Below are 20,730 nucleotides of genomic sequence, written 5' to 3' on the forward strand. Positions count from 1 at the left end.
GCTGAGGATACAGAAAAGCAGATGCTGTTGGTGAAAGTATAAACTGCTCAACCATTCTAGAGTGCTTCAAATGGGAATACATTTTTACATAGAATTTCAACTTCTAGGAATTTATGCTAGGCAGTAACTCCAAGTTTATATATCAAGATTTATCTGTAGGGGTATTATTAATTAAATTGTTGTTTGTAACATCCCAAACCCGGCCACATGCTAAAGTCAACCACAGGGGATTTAGCTAAATAAACTATGGTACATCCACATGCTGTAATACTATGCAACTTGTAAAAGTCATGGTGTAGAAATATTAATGACATCAGAAAATGCTCACCTCCATGTGAAAAAAGCAGGTTATAATGTTATATGTATATCATGATACCAATTTTGGTTTTTTCCTCTTAAAAGGGTATTTTATTTTCTTCTTTGTGCTTTTCTAAATTTCCCAATGTACATGTGTTGCTTTTATAATCAAAATAATATAAAATTATTAATTTATTACATATTATAAAACTCTTGATTACTGTGTTTTCATACAATTTCCCAATCAAATTTACACCTGCATATTTAGGTGAGTAGAAGTAACCTTAGGTTAAATACAGGTTTCAGATGTATGTGTTCAACAAAAAAAGGATACTGAGAAAAAGAATAAACGAGGTTTGGAAATTTCTCACTGGAAAGCCAGAACTATATACACAGTTAATAAAACATTAAAAAATTTATTATTCTAAGTCTATTAGCTGTTTTGCATTCTCTTTCCAAGATCTAAGTAGATTTTGAGTTTTTGAATTTGACAATTTCTTAAAATTAAAACATCAAAATGACCTCAAATATTAAATATTACAAAACTACAGATTATCATTTATTCATAGGAAATAACCTAATGAAAATCTCTTATTTAATGAATTGTCCATTTATCCAAAGATATGTATTTCAATGCTGTCATTCTATAAGAACAATACATCAAAAAGAAAATAAATTAATTAAGTGTATTAAACTAGCTGCATCTGCCAATACAAGAAAATATATGAGCTAAATAAAAATAGATACAAGTTTAAAACTGAAACTTCATTCACAAAATGCAATGGTCTTCTACCAGCAGAATTTGAAAATTACAGCTTTTCAACTATATTCTAAAACAAAAATAATTAAAAAATCAATTCAAATAATTTAGAATAAGTGCTTTATTTTAATTCCCACAAAAACTGAAACTATTATTTACATCAGTTGCAACAGCAATAAAAACTAGTTTGTTTCTTGAAAACACTTATAGGCATAAAATAAAACTAAAAGACACAAAAAGGAAAAACTAGGTACTCCTTTTAAATTGAAGATAATCTGACTGCTTGTGACATACACATCTGCAGAATGTACAACAGCAGATGTATTCAAAACAATGTAAGATTTAGTTAATTTAGAACAATATTCCAACCAATCCCAACCCAGTTTTCAATTACTCACACAGGTTTATATAGTCACAAAAAGTAAATCGCTCCTGATACGTAACCAGCTGAAGCCAATTCAGAACACTGCACCAACACAATAATAACTATGGAAATCATGAGTTGTGACTGGGGGGGAGAAAAAGCAAAACACAACATCCAAAGTGCACATACTTCAATCTAACCACAATATATTTCCACTTTTGTATATAAAAAAAGTTCCCTTTAAACTATACATCTAAAAAGAAAAGTAACTGTATCATTTCATATTCTTTTTTTGAATTTAAAAAATATATACGTAATCATCCTTTGTTTTTGATAAGTTCAAATATGAATTGATGGTTGGGGTAATTGGATTCTTCAAGAAAGCTCTATAGAAGAGATGAATACAACATACTATATCTTCTTTAAGAAGTATGAGCCAAAATGTTAGGCATTCCTGCTGTTTTTGTATATATTTAAGGAATGCTGTTCTTGTAAACAAATGGCTTTGAAAAAGAAATACTGAAACCAAAATACATTACTAGAGGATCTCTATAAAAGGTCACCAAAACTATCCTTGTTCGTGAAATCAGGAAAAACGTTTCCAGAATTTATCTTGCTAGAAAAAATGCTACCACTTTTCTTCCTTTTTCTTTTTCTGATTATCATAATTAAACATCAGAAGATTTTCCCAAATAAATACTGATGTAAATGTTGATTTCAAGGGCAAACGACTTTTGTTAAGAGTCTATTTCTCAGGCAGTTCACCATTTGTTGAGACTGAGGCAGCACTGTTCTGGTGTGAATTGTCACTGGACTGCTGGGAAGTACTCCTTCTGGGAGAGTTTGTTGGGACCTGAAGCTGATTGGCAGGTGTATGCTTAGCAGCATTCAGTGGCTTTGCAGAGGAATAAGATGGAAGTCTGTGACGATTACTCTCCTCACCAGAAGTAGATGAATGTCTTTTTCTTCCAAATTCCTCAACAATAGGGGGCTGCAAATTATGAAATACAACATAGTGATGATTTTACTATTTTTTCTCCCTTCAAAATCTAAAGCCAGATTTTTTCTAACAGAGGGAAACTACGTTGGTGCTTCAGTAGATTTTATTAGTGTTACGAAAACTTAACAGTAGTATAAGATATTAAACTTAAATTTCCTCCCTAACTATAACAGCCTACTAGTATTTTCACTCTTTCATTCACATTTATTAAGCTACTCCTGTTTTAGGCTTGAACTACATAGTAGAATATAACCATAAGGCTGGGTTCCTTGCCTCCGAGAAAATGTTACAGAGATGCTATTTTTCTTCTTTATTCAACTTCTGTCAACTGCAAAGCATTTATAACTCTAATCCCTTCCTTCTCCAAACTTCCATCGTATTTAAAAGCAGAGGCCTGAATTCTTAGCTGCTGTTCAGATAGGGCAAAGTTACTCTTACAGAGCACGGATGTCTTTGTGACAGAACTGGCTGGACCACTCTAGAAACCTAATTCTTTAATTCCAGAGACATAGGCAGTTCTGTTAACTCCATTATGGAGCTATCAAATCCATTTATATAAAACTACAATCAAACAAATTGTAAGGTTAAGCAGAGATGCACCTAAACTTTCTTTTTCCTTATTTCTCTTTTCTTCCTCCTTCTCTTTTATCTGCTTATATTCACTCCATTCTTTTTTTTTTTTAATGTTTTCCTTTTCCTCTTGAAATCAAATTGTTTAAAGCCTATTCTCCTGTTTCTACAGATGCACATATGACATTCTTGCTCTCATTTTATTATGCATGGAAACCTAAATCCATGTTATACCAGCACATGTTATAAAAACTAGAACATAAGTACATAAAAAGTGAAAAATTTACAAACTGTAGTGAGAATTTAGTAACATAGCCACATAAAAGTTACTAAATCTATAAAATGTTTAATTATAGGTGCGTAACAAAATTAAAGTGACCTGACAAGTGTACTGTGGTTATGTAAGATGTTAACATTTAGGGACTCTGGGTAAACAGAGTATATGGGAATTTTCTATACTATTTTTGTACCTGTTGTAAAGTTTGATTTCAAAACTGGAAAGTTAAAATATCAAAATAAAAGTTAAAAAATAAAAATTTTTAAAGTTCAGAAAGTCACTGATTAAATATAAGAGTAATAAAAAGATACAGGGGAAAGGACTTAAAACTTACATCAACACGGAAGTCTTCCAACTTCTTAAAGCTACAGAGGTATTCTTGAAGTTTTGGGTCAACAGACTGCATCTTAGATTGAGAATATTTTAGATAAGCCCAAAACTTTTCTAATCCATATAGCTGACCTAATAACAAAGAATATACATGACAAATTATACAGAATCTTTAAAAAATGATGCATATTGAATATGAGCCTACCAGCGTTAAACCATGTCTTCTAATACACATTTTATCTAGATCTTGAGAATAAGACACTGTAATGAATACTGGCAGCTAACATTTACTGAGCATTTGCCACATATTTAGTTTTATGCAAATGGCTTATTATATACTAAACTAATTTGAACTATATATAACCCTGTAATACAGGTGCTCTTGTGTATATTACTGATGGGTAAACTGAGGCTAACAAGGGTAAGTAACTTACTGCCACAGAGCTACTAGTGGAAATGGGATTCAGACTTAAGGATCTAGCCCAGTGCTTGTACTGCTAGCCACTGTGCTGTTCCACATTTCCAAGCGTATCTGCTCATGTTAACACAGAAATTTCATGTAACAGGACATCAGTGAGTAGTCATGTTTGTCAAAGGAATAATGGCAAAAAACAAATCCATAAAGGAAACACTTGGGAGTGCTTATTTTTCCAACACCTCACAGGAAAGGCCTTCTTACTATATGGTGCTCCATCCTTCATCATGAACTGTAGTGTCCTGAAAGTCTTAAGTGGTTTTCCCTGAAAAATAAGTTATGAACTACCCCCCTATTTATTGACAGACTTAGGTTTACAATTTCCAAGTAGAATAAGGTTGTTGTTTTGTTTTGTTTTACCAGATTCGTAGTCTTTTTTGGTTTCTTCTTCGAAATCCTTAAAAATTTCTTGTCTGAATTTTTTTTCCAGTCCATAACTATAAAACCTGAACAGACACTCTAATCCATACCTGTCGAGCAGAGGGGGAAAGGTTTATAATAAAATTTTTGCTATAATAATGCAAACATCTCATATTAACTAATAGCATTGATACAAGCAAACATGGCACAAATAATCCCAAACAAAAATGTTTAAATGTATGTAATGTTTAGTATGCAGATTTTTAGCTGAAGTGGTAACTAGAAATCCATAGCTGGCTTTGCTATTTTTGTTAACTCAGCCATAGCATTTCATGGAGGTACACTGGGAATCTGCAGAATAAGAGGCAACCCTTGGACAACTAGAGTATGGCTTCTTTGGACAGACAGAGAATCTCTCCCTGGTATTTCGAAGAATTGGTTAAAATGTTTAGCGACACACAACATTGTAAATCAACTATACTTCAATTTTAAAAAAACATTTAGTGACAAATTGGCAATGTTTTAGATTTTTTTTCCTAAACTAAGGTTTATAATGATGTTAGTGCATGGTATTAAATACTATTGAATATTTTTTTACGGTAGAGAGATAAACACCATACTCTTGGGCCATAGACCCTAGGTGTGGTTGACTAAACTATAAAGGGACAAACCTAATTAAATGGCCTAAGAGAGCCTTCCTGCTTTAGTTATAAAGTACATTTAATAAAAGATATTTTGCCAAAAGAATTGTAATCACTACATAAATCAGAAAATAAATGTTTCCTCTTATAACTACCTAGAGAAACTGAGGCAAGTTTTGGACAGTGAATCAGGAAACTACATGGGCTCAATCTTCAACTAATGGTGATGAGCAGAACCCATGAGAGTGGACATGGACAAGATCAATGGACAGCAGTAAAAGGACTGCCTAGTTCACTCAACTAAAACATGTCACAATCAAAAAACTCCTCAGCTGGAATCCTTAAGTCATTCTGGGTGCCTCACTGGAGTAGAAGCCACAATTTCTTTAGTCCTGGTAACATAATACTGCCTGGTTGTTATTTATAGGAAGAAGGGTGTGTGTGTCTGTGTCTGTATGTATATGTCTTTTGTAACCAGCTTATTTACAAGATGGAGACTAATGGTCTCTTCAGAAGAATAAAGAGGTCTCTTGGCAAGGTGCCGAGAGAATTCTAGGACTACCAATGAATCACTACCATGAGCTTTTTCCTTTGGTAGCCATAAGTGATGCCATTCTTTGAGCCTGTATTATTAAAGGCTAAGGAAACTGAGGACTAAAGTAACACCAGCTCAAATGACAAAACTGCCTTGACACTCCCCTATGGGCTCAGATTATATTGATACCAGTGGTTCTCAAACTTGGTTACAGATACAGAGTATCTGGGGAGCTTTTAAAAGATGCCTAGATGCTAATGCCCGGTCTCTTCTCCAAACCAATGAAATCATAATCTTTGCAGGTGGATCCTAGGCCTCCTTCTTTCTTTCTTTCTGGAAAGCAGAACTGAGAAATCTGGGGTTTTATCGAGTAAATGACATTTTAGAGGAATGTTAGAATTCTTAGATTATTGGTAAAGGCCAATGAACCACTACAATATTTGAATTTCTAGTCTTATTTTTTAGCAAACTAGTTCCAAAGGTCCAAAATATGACATTAATAACACAACCCAAATATGCAGCATAAGTGCTGGAGTGAAGAGCAGGAGCAAATGACCAGCTTCTTTCATTTGCTCACTTACTCCTCAGCTCAGAGGAGGGGAAAACATAAAGGCTGAGAACCAGAAAGAACTATATTTGAATTCTAGGCTTATAATCATATCCCTAAAAATGAGAATAATAATAATATCCTACTTTTCAAGAACAGATAATATTTGTAAAGCACTTAGACCAGAGCTGGCACATTGCAGATATGTATGTAATAAATGTTATTTCTCTCCTTCCTTCTTGAAACCATCTTACTGCTGTCATTAGTCAATGGATATATTTAGTACTAGTCTTCTTCCCAACAGAATAACCATTTATTCAAGACTTATCATGTATATCAGATATGTTAAGTACTTTACATGTTCTGTTTTGTTTAATCTTCACAACAACCCTATGAGGGTATCTACCTACCATAATTTCCCCCCACTTTATTCTTTTTTTGTGTGTGTGGGGTATTGGCTTTATTTATTTGTTTTCTTAGAGGAGGTATTGGGGAATGAAGCTAGGACCTTGTGCATGCTAAACATGCGCTCTACTACTTGAGCTATACACTCTTCACTTTAAAAAGAACCTAAAACTTACTGGGATTATAACTTGCCAAGGTCACAGTAAGTTACTGAGCTGGGACTCAAAACCAGGTTTGATTTCAAAGCCTTCAGGTGCTTAACCACTGTGCTATACTTTCTAAGGAGTAGCTAATCCAGTCTAGTTATGAATACTGCAGAAACAGACCAAATTAGAAAATTGTTTTAAAAAGCAATTAGAAACATACACAGAATACCACAGGAACAAAGAATAGGAACTCTCTATCTAGACTTGGGTAGAAATGGGATCAGAATAGTTAATAGAATGTCCTGAGGAACAAACAAATTGTGTGCCTAAATAGCTAAATAAACTAAGATTAATTATAACAGAGGCTTTCATACTTTTCTAAATCCAATAGTAATAAAATATTTTACCTTGTGACCAAGTCAACACATCACTCACATATATGTGTGTGTACATAAAAGCATATATAAGTGGGGGAGGGTGTAGCTCAAGTGGTAAAGGACTTTCTTAGCATACACAAGGTCTCGAGTTCAATCCCTAGCACCTCCTCTAAAAATAAGTAAATAAACCTAACTACCTCCCCTCACAAGCAAAAAGTTAAAAAAAAAAAAGCATATATAAGCTTTGCAAGTAATTCTTAAATTTGTATGCATGTATGAATTATAATACATATTAATCCTACTATGATCAGTGTAGTCTTATATTTTCCACTGTATTTTTAAGTAAGTCACAACCACTAAACTGATTTCACAACCCACTAGTGGGTAGAAAACCATAGTCTGAATGAGAACACTGAGATCAGAAATGGCAAATTTTGCCTTTTGTGCCAAGTTTGGTAAACTGGCAGAAGCTATTAAAGCTGTGATAAAGACTATAAATCTGAATTCAAGAACAATATTAAACAATGCTGGGATGATTAAAGATGTCAGTAATGGACAGAGGAGAGGGAAACAGAGGTACACATGCCATGTATCTGTCATTCCTTTATCTGATAAAGATTCTAGATGAAAATTAAATGGGCTTTATTTTTACACAAGTCAGTGCAAATGTAAATTTTTTTCAGAAAAATTTATTTGTAACATCTTGTATTCCTCTTGAATACCACAATATCTGATTAATAATATATTCTTATTTGAGATTTACAAGAGGAATCTATTTTTAGAAACTGAAGAAGGGTAAATTCAGGTAAATATTCAGTGGGAAATTATCTTTTTTCTGCTTCCATCTCATCTTTCCTTCCTCCCTTTTCCCAGGAATAAAAAGCTTGCATGAGTCCATTTCATGTTGCTTCTCTCCCTCTTGGTCTGGTCTCAACTCAGTCCTACAGGCACAAACTTAACCCTAAACATTTCTCAAGGAAGCAAGATCTAATCTGGGCAAAAAAGAAGAGTTAGCAAAGCAGAGGGAGGAAGAAGAGAAGAGCAAGCAGAGGTAAAAATATGTACAGATGTCTAGAGGCTACAGAGCTCAGTTCATTTGCAGAGTATGTATTTCAGTACTACTGTGGCCTGGAAGACTACAGCTGACCCTTCAACGTATGAGGGTTAAGAGCTCCAACGCTCCCAGTCAGAAATCTGAGTGCAACTTAAGGTTGGCCCTTCACATATACATGGTTCCTCTGTATCTTCAGTTCCTCATCAGCAGATTCAATCAAGCACGGATTATGCAGTGCTGTAGGATTTAATACTGATTTTTCAGATCTGCATATAAGGACCTATGCAGTTGAAACCCATATTGCTCAAGGGTCAACTGTTGTAGGAAAAAACGAGATTGAACAGGTGAGTCAGGATGTACCATGAGAGGCCTTACTTTTTCTGGACTCAAGGAATCTTAACAACTGGTTTGGCTCTAAGCATGTATCAACTTGGGGATGCATATGCACATCCAAGATAAATCTGTAATGGTGGGAACAAGAATGAGAAAAATCTCTCTTTTAAATTTCATTTGGCCTTTGTATCAGACCCTAAGATGGTTCCAAATAATCCTACCTCTCGATACGAGCAACTCTGTGTAGTCTCCTTCCACACTGTACCAGGGCTGGTCTGTGTGAACACTATTAACATGACAGAAGTGATGTCACTTACAAGTACAGGTTATATAAGACACTGAGGCTTCCATCTTGGAAGTTCTCCCCGTTTCTTAAATCATTCACTCTGGGTGAAGTCATGTTGTGAAATGCCCTACGGGGAGGCCTATTTGGTGAGGTGCTGAAGCTTCCTGCCAACACACATGCAAATGAGCTTGAAGAGGATCCTCTAGCCTGTTAAGTCTTCAGAGACTGCAGCCCTGTCCAATACCTTGACTGCAGTCCTGTAAGAGACCTGAGCCAGGGCCATCCAACTAAGCTGTTTCTGGAGTCTTGACCTTCAGAAACTGTGAACTAATAAACGTTCGCTGTTTTAAGCTTCTGAGTTTTGGGGTAATATGCTATGCAGCAACAGACAACTTAAATATAGCCCTCTCTTCGGTTTCACAATTCAAAATCAGGCTACTTCAGTACTAGTTTTTAGTATTTTTAAAAAACTCCAAGTGTAAAAACATGAGAAAATATTTGACCTGTAATTTTCTTTTGCATCTTCCCAAGCAAGTTGTCTAAATTCCTCATACATTTTTTTATTGAAATGATCTCTGAGGAAAAAGGACCAGAAACGAAAGAGGGTATTCATTTCTTGGGACTGGCCAATTCCCAAGCGTTTTCTCTCTGGAAAAAAATCAAAACAGCAGATGTTTTATATAACTTAAAAAAAAATAAAGCCGAAACATGAATCCTCAAAACGTATTTGGGTTTCTTCTAAACAAAGAACTAATAATCCATTTTCTGACACATTGCTCAAATTTAAGTATTTGCCAATAGTAATAAGATATACTAAACTTTACTTCATAATATGTCTAAAGTACAAAATACATGAATAAAGAATATATATATAAGCACATCTACTTAAGGAAATTGTAACAGAAGAATATTTTAACCTGATATTAAATGTCACAATTTTAATTTTTTAGAATTATATTTTAATTTTAAATATAGATATACAAAGGAAGGTATCTTACCACTTAGGCATCTTCGACGATACTTGTGGTATACTTGTTGGGTAAAGCCATTTTCCTTCAAAAGTTCATGAGAAGGGTGCTGGAACTTCGGGAATGAATGAGGAGTACATCCATAACTTCCTACTAGTGGTGCACCTTCTGAAGGCGAAGCATTTGAACTGCTGTTTGAGGAGGGGGAAAATGTGTTCAAACTGAAATATCAAGAACCAAGTGCTTAAACCAATTTGAACTATTTGTTACTGAGAGTCTGAGCAGTGGAAAAGACATTAGTCCCCAAAACTCACCTAAACTACTGAACATACAGATCTACATATGAATTGCTATTTATGTTCAATACATGGGTAAATTCCAAAGTTGATAAAGAACATAGTCATAAATTCTCAAACTAAAACTGTAAGTAGAAGCACATAATTAAATAATTAGCTTATTCCTCTTCTAGATCCATTATTAATTTAGTTTAGATTAGTTTATTTTTCTTATGTTAGCAGGGAAATTTTCAGTCGTCATAAGTAATTAGGTTAATGATATACACTGAATCAGCAGAAACAAGGGATAAAACCTGGTACAAAGGCAATAATTTCATTATCCCAAAGACACACTTGCAATTCTGTAAATCTATTCCATTTCTGATATTTCGCCTATATCTTTTCTTTCTCATCTGCACTTCATTATTCAAATTGAGGCTTTCCTCCTCTTTCACTTGAATTAACTGGTCTCCTTGTTTTTCCAATCTCTCTCCTCTTTCTGCCACCAAAATGATCTGTCTAAGACTGATCTAAATAAATGGTTCTCAACATGTGGTCTGTAGATGCTTGGAGGGGTTCCCAAAAACCTTTCAGAAAGTCTGCAAAATCAAAACTATTTTCATAATAATACTAAGATATTATTTGCCCTTTTCACTGTGTTCACATTTGTGCTGATAGTGCTAAAGCAATGATGTATAAAACTGTTAATGTAAACCCAGGCAGTGGTTACTAGTGGTTGTATTATTCACTGCTATGTACTTGAATTTTTTTTTAAATGCCAGTTTCAACTTAGGATGTCCTTGCTGAAGAAAAAAAAAAAAGTAACTTTATGAAATTTCAGCCCTTGAGTACATGTCTTACTTACTGTGTGTGACAAAATGGGGAAAGAAGCTGTAGTTTTGCAAAATGAAAAAGTTCTGCAGATGTTTCACAGCAACGTGAAGATACTTAACACTACCAAACCATATTCTCAAAAATAGTTAAGATGGCAAATTTTATGTTATATGTTTTGTTTTTTATTGTAATAGTTAAGGGGGAGAAAGCACTTTAACAGCACATCAAAGTACGATGGCTGCTGTTATCAACTAAATATTTGTTGAATTCCTAATTTCCAATGTGATGGTATTAGGAGGTAACTGAGTCTTGACGGTAGAGATCTCATGGCCTCAGAGAATAAGCATTCCCTTCTCTTCAATTTCTCAAAAAAAAACTGAGAAGGATTAGTGTTAAATCTTCAAATATTTGGTAGAATTCACTAATGAAGCCATTTAGTCTAGAATTTTGTTACGGATTTTTGATTACTGATTTGATCTCTTTACTTCTTATAGGTAGGTTGAATTTTTTATTTCTTCTTAAATCAGCTTAGGTAATTTATATGTTTAAATAAATTTATGCATTTCTTCCAGGTTACCTAATTTGTTGACGTATAATTTTTTATAGTATTCTCTTAGAATCCTTTTTCTCTCTGTAAGGTCAGTAGTAAAATCTCCATTTTCATTTCTGATTTTAGTTACTTGCATCTTCTTTTGTCCCCTGGCAGTTTAGCTAAAGAAGGGTTTGTCAGTTATGTTGATCTTCTCAAAGAACCAACTTTTGGTTTCATTGATTTTCTCTATTGTTGTTTTCTTCTCTATATTGTTTATCTTTGCTCTAACCTTTGATATTTCCTTCCTTCTGCTATCTTTGGATTTAGTTTGCTCTTCTTTTTTAAGTTCCTTAAGGTATAATGTTATGTTATTGATTTGTGATCTTTCTTCTTTTTAAATGTAGGCATTTATAGCTACAAATTTCCCTCTAAGCACTGCTTCCCCTGCACCCCATAAGATGTGGTACGCTGTGTTTCTGTTTTCATTTATCTCTAAGTACAGTCAGTCCTCAGTATTTGTGAGGGATTAGTTACAGAACCCTCCACAGATGCAGAATCCATGGATGTGGAAGGCCAACTGTATTTTCTAATTTCCATCATGATTTCTCCTTTGACCTAGGAGTTGCTTAAAAATGTATTGTTTAATCTCCACATTTTCAGTTTTCCTTCTGTTAAGGATTTCTAACATCATGCCACTGAGGTAAAAGAAGATAGCTTGTGTGATACTTCTACTGAAACTTCTATTATGGCCTAACACATGGTCTATTGTGGAGAATTTCCCATGTGTACTTCAGAATTTGTATTCTGTTGTTGTTGGTTGAAATATTCTATAAATGTCTGTTAGTTCTAATTGCTTATAGTGTTATCCAAGTCCTCTATTTTGTTACTCATCTTATGTTGGGTCGATCTATGCATTATTGAAAGCAGGGTATTGAAATCTCCAACTATTCTTGTAGAATTGTTTATTTCTCCTCTCAATTCCATCAATTTCTGCTTCATATATCTTGAGCAGCTGCTATTAGTTACATAAATGTTTATAACTGTTATATATTCTTTTATACTGAACTTCAATTAATATATAATGTCCTTATCCCTTATAATTCTTTTTGGATTTAAAGTGTATTTTGTCTGATATTAAAATATCAGCTCTCTTACATTTGCATCTTTTACCACCATTTCATTTTCAATCTATTTGTGTTTTTGAATCTAAGTCTCCAGTAGACAGTATATATAGTTGGATCATGTGTTTATACCATTCTGCCAATCTCTGTCTTCTGACTGGAAAATACAATCTATTTACATTTGAAGTAACTACTGATAAGGAGGCACCTACCACTTTATTAGTTTTCTATGTGCCTTATAGATTTATTGTCCCTCACTTCCTCTGTTACTGCCTGCTTTTGTGTTGTTTTTTTCTTTTGAGTGAAATATTTGATTCCCTTCTCATTTCCTTTTATATATATTCTATTGATTTTTTTTTGTGGTTATCATGAAGATTACACTTAACAAAAACTCTGCTCTTATACACTTCTGTTTTCCCCTTTCTATTACTGATGTCATAGATTACATATTTATATACTGTATACCCAACATAGATTAATTTTTTTAATGCATTTGTCTTTTAAATCACATAGAAAGTTGAAACTGGAGTTGCAAATTAAATTGCATTTTTACCAAAGATCTTTCTTTCTTCATACGGCTTCATGTTACTGTCTAGTGTCCATTCGTTTCAAGCTAAGGACTACAATTTCTTGCTGAGAAGGTCTAGTGGTGATGAACTCCTTCAGCTTTTTTTTTTTTTTTAATAGACTTTATCTTTTAGGGCAACATTAGGGTTACTGAGTGGAAGGTACTGAGCTTTCCCTAAACCCTCTGTATTCTGGCTCCCCACACCACAGCTTCCCCCACTATCAACATTCACCACATCTAGCACCAGAGTGGTACATATGTTACAAATGAGGAGCCTACACTGATACATCATAATCACTGAAACATCATAATCACTGAAAGTCTGTAGTTACATTAGCGTTTACTCTTGGTGTTGTACATTTCACTGGCTTGTAAATGTATAACCAGATGTAGCCATCATTATAGTAGCATACATGGTATTTCACAGCCCAGAAAATCCTCTTTGGTCCACCTATTCATCCCTCCCTACCCACAACCCCTTGAAACAACTGGTCTTTTTTATTATCTCCATAGTTTTCCTTTTCCAGAGTGTCAAATAGTTGAAATCATACAGTATATAGCCTTTTCAAATTGGATTCCTTCACTTAGTAGTATGCGTTTACAGTTCATCCATGTCTTTTCATGGTTTGATCACTTGTTTATTTTTAACACTGGGTACTATTCCATTGTCTGGATATACTACAGTTTATTTACCCATTTGCCTAATGAAGGACATCTTGGTTGCTTCCAAGTTTTGGCAATTATGATTAAAGCTACTATAAACACTCATGTGCAGGTTTTTGTGTGAACATAAGTTTTCAGCTCCTTTGGGTAAGTACCAAGGAGGGCAGTTGCTAGATTGTATGGTAAGAGCATGTTTAGTTTTGCAAGAAACTTCCAAACTGTCTTCCAAGGTGGGTGTACTATTTTGCATTCTTACCATCAATGAATGAGAGTTCCTGTTGCTCCACATTCTCACCAGCAGTTAGTGTTGTCAGTATTCTGGATTTTAGCTTTTCTAATATGTGTGTGTAGTAGAATCTCATTGTTGTCTTTCTTTCAGTTCTCTGATGATATATGATGTGGAGTATCTGCATATGCTTATTTGCCATGTATATATCTTCTTTAGTGAGATGTTTTTCCAGGTCTTTGGCCCATTTTCTAATCAGTTTTTTTTTTTTTAAACTCTTGAGTTTTAAGAGTTCTTTGTATATTTTGGACAGTAGTCCCACCAAGTCTCTTGCAAATATTTTCTGCCGTTCTGTGCCTTGTCTTCTCATTCTCTTGTCAGTGTTGTTCCCAGAGCAAAAGTTTTTCATTTAATGAAGTCCAGCTTATCTATTTCTTCCTTCATGAATTTTGCTTTTGGTGTCATATTTAAAAAGTCATCACCAAACCCAAGATCAGGTAGATTTTTCTCCTCTTATCTTCTAAGAGTTTTATGGTTTTGTGTTTTACATTTAGGTCTGTGATCCATTTTGAGTTAATTTTTGTGATGGGTGTAAGATCTATGTTTATACTTATTTTTTGCATGTGGATGTCCAACTGTTCCAGCACCATTAGTTAGAAAGATTATCTGTGCTCCATTGTAATGCCTTTGGTCCTTTCGTCAAAGACCATTTGACTATATTTATGTGGGTCTATTTCTGGGCTCTCTATTCTGTTCCATTCATCTATTTGTCTATTTTTTCACCAATATCACACTGTCTTCATCATTGTAGCTTTATAATAGGTCTTGAAGCCAAGTAGTATCAATTTTATAACTTTGTTCTTCTCTTCAAATATTGTGTTGGCTATTCTGGGTCTTTTGCTTCATCATATACTTCAGAATCAATTTTTGTTTTTAAATGGAAGTATTGAGGATTGAACCCAGGGCCTCGTGTATGCTAAGCATGTGCTCTACCACTGAGCTATGCCCACCTCCCTGAGAATCAGTTTGTTAATATGCACAAAATAACTTCCTGGGATTTTTTTTATTGGAATTGTATTGAATATGTAGATCAAGTTGGGAAAAACTGACATCTTGACAATATTGAGTCTTTCTATCTTTGAACATGGAACATATCTCCATTCATTTAGTTTCTTGATTCCTTTCATCAGAGTTTTATAGTTTTCCTCATATAAATCTTGTACATATTCTGTTAGGTTTATACCTAACTATTTCTTTTTGGTGGATGATAAATAGTATTTCACTTTTAATTTCAAATTCTACTAGTTTATTGCTAGTATATAGGAAGTGATTGACTTTTATATGTTAATCATGTATCCTGTAATCTTGCTATAATTATTTATTAGTTCCAGGAGTTTTTGTTCATTATTTATGACTTCCTACATACGCAATCATGTCATCTGTGAACAAAAGCAGTTTTATTTCTTCTTTCCAAATCAATATATCATTTCCTTTTCTTTTCCCTCACGCTTTGTTTATCTTTGAATATCTCTCTCAATTCTGAAGGGCAGTTTTGCCAGATATGGAATTCTTAGTTCAGCTGATACATTTAGTAAGGATTCCATGTATGTGATGAGTCTCTTCTCTCTTGCTGCTTTCAAGATTTCCTCTTAGTCTTTGATTTTTAACAGTTTGATTATATTATGTCTTGGTGCGAGTCTCTGTGGATTTAATCCTACCTCAAGTTCATTAAGCTTATCAGATTTGTAGATTCATATATTTCATCAAATTGGGAGGTTTTCTGTCACTATTCTTTCAGCGCCTTTTTTCTCCTTTCCTACTGAGATTCCCACAATGTATGTATTGGTTCAGTTTATGTGTCCTACAGGTCCCTTAGATACTATTTATTTTTTCTTCATGCTTTCTGTTCCTCAGACTTGATAATTTTAAATTGCCCCATCTTTAAGTCTGCTGATTCTTCTTTCTTCTGTTTGATGAAATCTGCTTTTGAACACTCTGATGCATTTTTCATTTCAGTTATTATATTTTCTTCTCCAGAATTCCTTTCTGGGTCCTCTGTAAAATTTCTATTTCTTTATTGATGATCTTGTTTTCTTCATACATTGTTTTTCTATTTTTACCCATATCTTCCTTTAGCTTTCTGAATATCTTTAAAATAGCTGTTTTAGAGACTTTGCCTAGAAAAAATGGCATCCAAGCTTCATCAGGTACATTTTCTGTCTATTAATTTTGTTCCTTCAAATGGGCCATATTTTCTTATTTCTTTTTTTTAAGGCTTGTGATTTTTTGTTGAATGCTGAACATTTGAATCTTATGATGTGGTAACTCTGGAAATCAGATGCTCCCTCTTCCCCAGGGTTTCCTGTTTTTTGTTTGTTTGTTTGTTTGTTTTTCAATTGTTGCAGGGTGCTTCTGTGCTGGGACAAGCCTGAGGTGAAAGCTTAAATTCTCCTAAGGTCTTTTCCGAGCCTACAGCTGTCCTTGGGCATGGGTGGTAGTTTTCTAAATTTACTGCTATTAGCAGTTGTTTCTGAACATCAAAAAACAAATAAAAAGGACAGTCACACAGTGAGACGAAACAATGGCCACCAGACTATGTCTGCACTTTGTTGCTAAGCGGCAATTAGCAGTCAAAACACAGAACTCCAATATTTGGAGGATATGGTCCTTCCTGCCTATTCTGGATCCAGCAAGCCATACCAGAAATGTGGGTTGCCATCTTCCCAAATACCTGTCACAGGGCTGAGGCGGGGGTGGGAAATGCTACTAGAGGATCAAAGGCTGACATCAACCAGTATTAATAATTTACAAGACAAGCTTTCCCCTGGAAGCTATATGTGTTCAAGTAGACTATACAATTCCATAATGTCAATGCCGACAGTTTCTGCTAGTAAAATTGTCTAAGTGGTGAGAAGGATTCCTGTTCTTTCCCCCTCTGCTATCTTCCTGACATTACTCTCCCTTGTGGTTATTTTTTTAATGTCATTTTTTTTTTGAAATTGCATTTTGAGATAAGTCAACATTTAGAAGTCTGCATAACTCAGTCAATCAATATTTCCAAATGACCAATGCATGATGTTACAAAAGCATGCACAGACAAAAAGATCCATTCAAAGTGTAGGATAGTCCAATGGCTTTTAATGTAAGAGTATAAAAACTTCCTGGGTATAAAAAGGTCATTGATATATGGTTTCAGATTCCATATTGCAATTAACTTTAAAAAAACCTGCCACTTGTTCAGCTTTGATATAATAGCAAAGAATACCAACAATGATCCAAAAAGGCTATAAAATACTCCTCCTTTTCCTAGATTTTATTTCTATACTTCAACAATAACAAAAAACAAATTATAAGCATTTTATATATAGAAACATATGAGAATCTAGTTACCTCATATTAAGTGAAACACTGAACAAATATGCAAAACTTTTTTTGGGGGGGGATTAAGTTATTAATTTGCTTGTTTATTTGTTTAAATGGAGGTACTGGGGATTGAATCCAGGACCTCGTGCATGCTAAGCACACTGAGTTCTACCCTCCCCCAACAAATACGCAAAACTTTAAAACAATACCTCTCTATTCAGGAATTTTTGTTTAGAGAAATATAATTATACTTTATAAAGATATGTTATTTACATTAATATATAATAGCTTTATTATGTTATTTAAATGAGTATTCAAATTTTTTTGTTTTACTTTATAATTCAATTTATTTTTTTATTTTTTAATTATATAACTCCCATAAACAAAAGTTCTTTGAGGTGCTCAGTAATTTTTAAAAGAATAAAGAGTTTCTTAGACTAAAAAGTCTGAAAAACCATTTAACTAAATCATATCACTTTTGGCACTTAGAACTCATTGCCTACAGAATAAGCTATGAATCTGCAGCCATACCTAGATCCATCATAGAATTCTATATTCAATGAGAATGTCTTTCAAAATGAAAAGAAGAATCCTTTTTCTGATAAACAAAAGCTAACAGAATTCACTGCCAATAGACCTACACAAGAAATGGTTAACAAATGAAAAGCATTGAAAATGGCAAAAAGAATATTTTTAAAATTTCCTTTTTCATGTTAATTGCTTTAAAAGATAACTGTCTAAATAAAAAATAATAACAAAATACAGCACAAAAGAGGAGGCAACAGAACTTTACTGTTGTAAGATTCTTATATTATACACGTAATGGTATATTATTTGAAAGTAGTCTATATGTTAAAATGTATATTTCAAACCCAAGAAGACCAGTAAAAAATAAGAGATATAACAAGAAGTCAATAGTAGAGATAAAACAGATGCATTATAAAAAGTAAGGTGATTCAAAAGAAAGTAGGAAAAAAGAACAAAGAATATAAGATAATAGATTTAAACCTAATCACACCAATAATTACATTAATATAGATGGTCCAAGGATATGAATGCTCACAGTGGGGAGGCTATGATGTGGGAAGCAGAAAGGCATAAGGGAACTCTGTACTTTTCACTCAATTTTGCTGTGTACCTAAAACTGCTGTAAAAGATAAGTCAATTAAAAAAATTTCACCCCTCATTATTGTAATTGCAGACTTGTCTGTCATCTCTGAATTAAGATCCAGTAAAGTAGGGACTGTATCTATCTTGCTTCCTGCTATATATAAGTGCAACACTTTTCACCATTACCTATTGATCTCTTAACTATACTGCTCCAATTAAAAAACCTGGGAAACAAACTGTCAAAATGACTTAGAACACAAAATAACTATTAGTATACAATAGGTGCCCAAGAAGAATACGTACATATTTTAAAGACAATATATCCAATGAGAACAAAATGTAAAAGTACCAAATAAGTATCACTGAAAAGACTTGGAGATTTTCAGATCATGATAAATTTCCTAGCTTTTCCTTGAATGAAACTAATTCTTACCTTATAGTAACCAGTCAAAAAAAAAAAAAAAAAAAACTTTGCTAAAGCTCATTTTTCAGTTAGAAAGCTGTTCAGATAATTATTCTGAAAATATCTTCACAAATACAGGATACGTTTTCAAGAGACAAAAAGCAATTAGTAAATCACCTCTGTATCCACTCTACAGCACAAAACAGCCATACTCTGTTGGATTTCACTGGCATTGTAAAAGGTTTGCTCTATCATCTCTTTTTAGGTAAATAATAGTATTTTTTAAAAATTAAAGCTAAAAGAAAAATCACTTACTGTTAATAACCAGTTAATATAAATTATTTCCCCCAAAAGGAAAAATTCTGAACTATTAATGTGTTTTATTTCCATATCCTTTATATAGGTTGAGTAGATTGTTTAGCACAATAAGAACCTACTGTGCTACAAAAAATCTGGAATCTTTCCAAAGATAGTAACTTTCATAGACCTAAATATTTTTAATAAGAGTATACATTTGTGGAAATTACTTTAAATGGGAAAAAAAAATGTCCTACTGAATTATTCCTTAATGTACTTATTGTAAAACTGTCCCACTTATCTTCTTTGGCTTCTTGTTTTACTGTTTTCATTGTTCAATAATTTGCTAACATACTAATTCTTAAATATTCCCAAATATCTAATTAGTAACTGTTTTCAACAAACTTAAAATCAAAAACAAAACAATGTTTGACAAATACAGTACCTGACAGAGGATGTTCTTGGCCCATGATCTCTGGAATCCATTACCCAGCCAACATGACACTCTAGAGGAGGATTTGTACTATGTCTTGTTTTTCTCTTTCTTGGACTCTAAGGAAAAAGAAGTCAAACATTGCAATTACTTTCAGTAGTGTGAACCTCACAAATAAATTAAAACCCTCTGACTGTAAACCAACTCAAACATTTTCATATTGTGGATGACACATTATGAAATCATATGAAGTCACAAAACTCAAACATCTCACATACAAGTTACAAAACTTAACAAACAAGGCTCTTTGCTAGGTTTCAACACACAGATTAAAGGAAATACAATAGAATGAGTCTTCATTATACCTTCTGATCGTCTTTAATTACACTACCCATGGTAAAGAAGTTATTCCTCAACCTGAGAAAACACTGCTATGGTAAAATATCATTTTTAAATGAATTCTTGCAATCTAAAATGTACTTTTTTTTCTTTTACTGTGATAGAAACTAAAAAGTCTCATTTTGTAATGTTAAAGTATATAAAATGCAGGCTTTATAGTCCTGGTGTTTTGTGTACCTTTACATCAACGGCTTTTGGTTCTTTAACAACAGGATAAAATCTTGGTGTTTTATTCGGATCTTGTAATCTGGGTGTTCGAGGTGTTTTGGCTGCCCTGGCAGGATAAATTGTAGGAGATCGCGGAACTGCTGTAGGCAATGAATGGGCAGTTGTTGCTGAAGACATATCTGAAACATCAAACAGTTTCTGAGCTAGTTCATCAGTCAAATCTGAAAAATAAAAACCTGTTAAAATATTTGGGTGCTAGGAGAATATTTTACTTTGAGAAGAAGGAAAATTCTAAAATTCTCTAAACTCAGAGGATTTTTTCATTAGAAACATTTCAAATATATAAGAAAGAATTTTAAAAAACACTTCTCTACATATCACTTACTAAATTTTAATTTTGCTTTCTTTCTGGTTTATTTATTAAAGAAAAAGAAGTTAAAGCCCATTGTGTAACCTTTCCTAATCCCATTTTGCTTTTCCTCCTCAGAGATAACCAGGCTCTTAAATTTGGTATTTTTATCTATTACTATATATATATAATATATATAATATAATTTTGCATAATTAACTTTATATATGTGGTATCACACTATATTATCATTTTGCAGCCTTT

At 33.4% G+C, this 20,730-nt stretch overlaps 1 protein-coding gene across 6 annotated transcripts in view; it reads right to left on the reverse strand.

Annotated features, from left to right (window-relative positions):
- Positions 1–1,160: 1,160 nt before the first annotated feature.
- Positions 1,161–20,730, reverse strand: part of LARP1B (La ribonucleoprotein 1B) — a 103,333-nt gene continuing 83,763 nt past the window's right edge. For 2 of the 6 annotated variants that reach the window (XM_031466194.2, XM_031466215.2), the window contains exons 13-19: positions 20,127–20,353; positions 19,563–19,669; positions 9,756–9,916; positions 9,261–9,405; positions 4,434–4,543; positions 3,603–3,730; positions 1,161–2,412 (exon numbers count right to left, since the gene is read on the reverse strand). In XM_031466194.2, coding sequence (XP_031322054.1) covers positions 2,167–2,412; positions 3,603–3,730; positions 4,434–4,543; positions 9,261–9,405; positions 9,756–9,916; positions 19,563–19,669; positions 20,127–20,353 — 1,124 coding nt within the window. In that variant the 3' untranslated portion in view covers positions 1,161–2,166. Of the gene's footprint in view, positions 2,413–3,602; positions 3,731–4,433; positions 4,544–9,260; positions 9,406–9,755; positions 9,917–19,562; positions 19,670–20,126; positions 20,354–20,730 lie in introns of those variants that run through there. The other 4 variants (XM_064496579.1, XM_064496615.1, XR_010384908.1 and 1 more) reach the window with 4 other exon arrangements.

Source organism: Camelus dromedarius, chromosome 1 (genome assembly GCF_036321535.1).
Source record: "Camelus dromedarius isolate mCamDro1 chromosome 1, mCamDro1.pat, whole genome shotgun sequence".
Classification (NCBI taxonomy): domain Eukaryota; kingdom Metazoa; phylum Chordata; class Mammalia; order Artiodactyla; family Camelidae; genus Camelus; species Camelus dromedarius.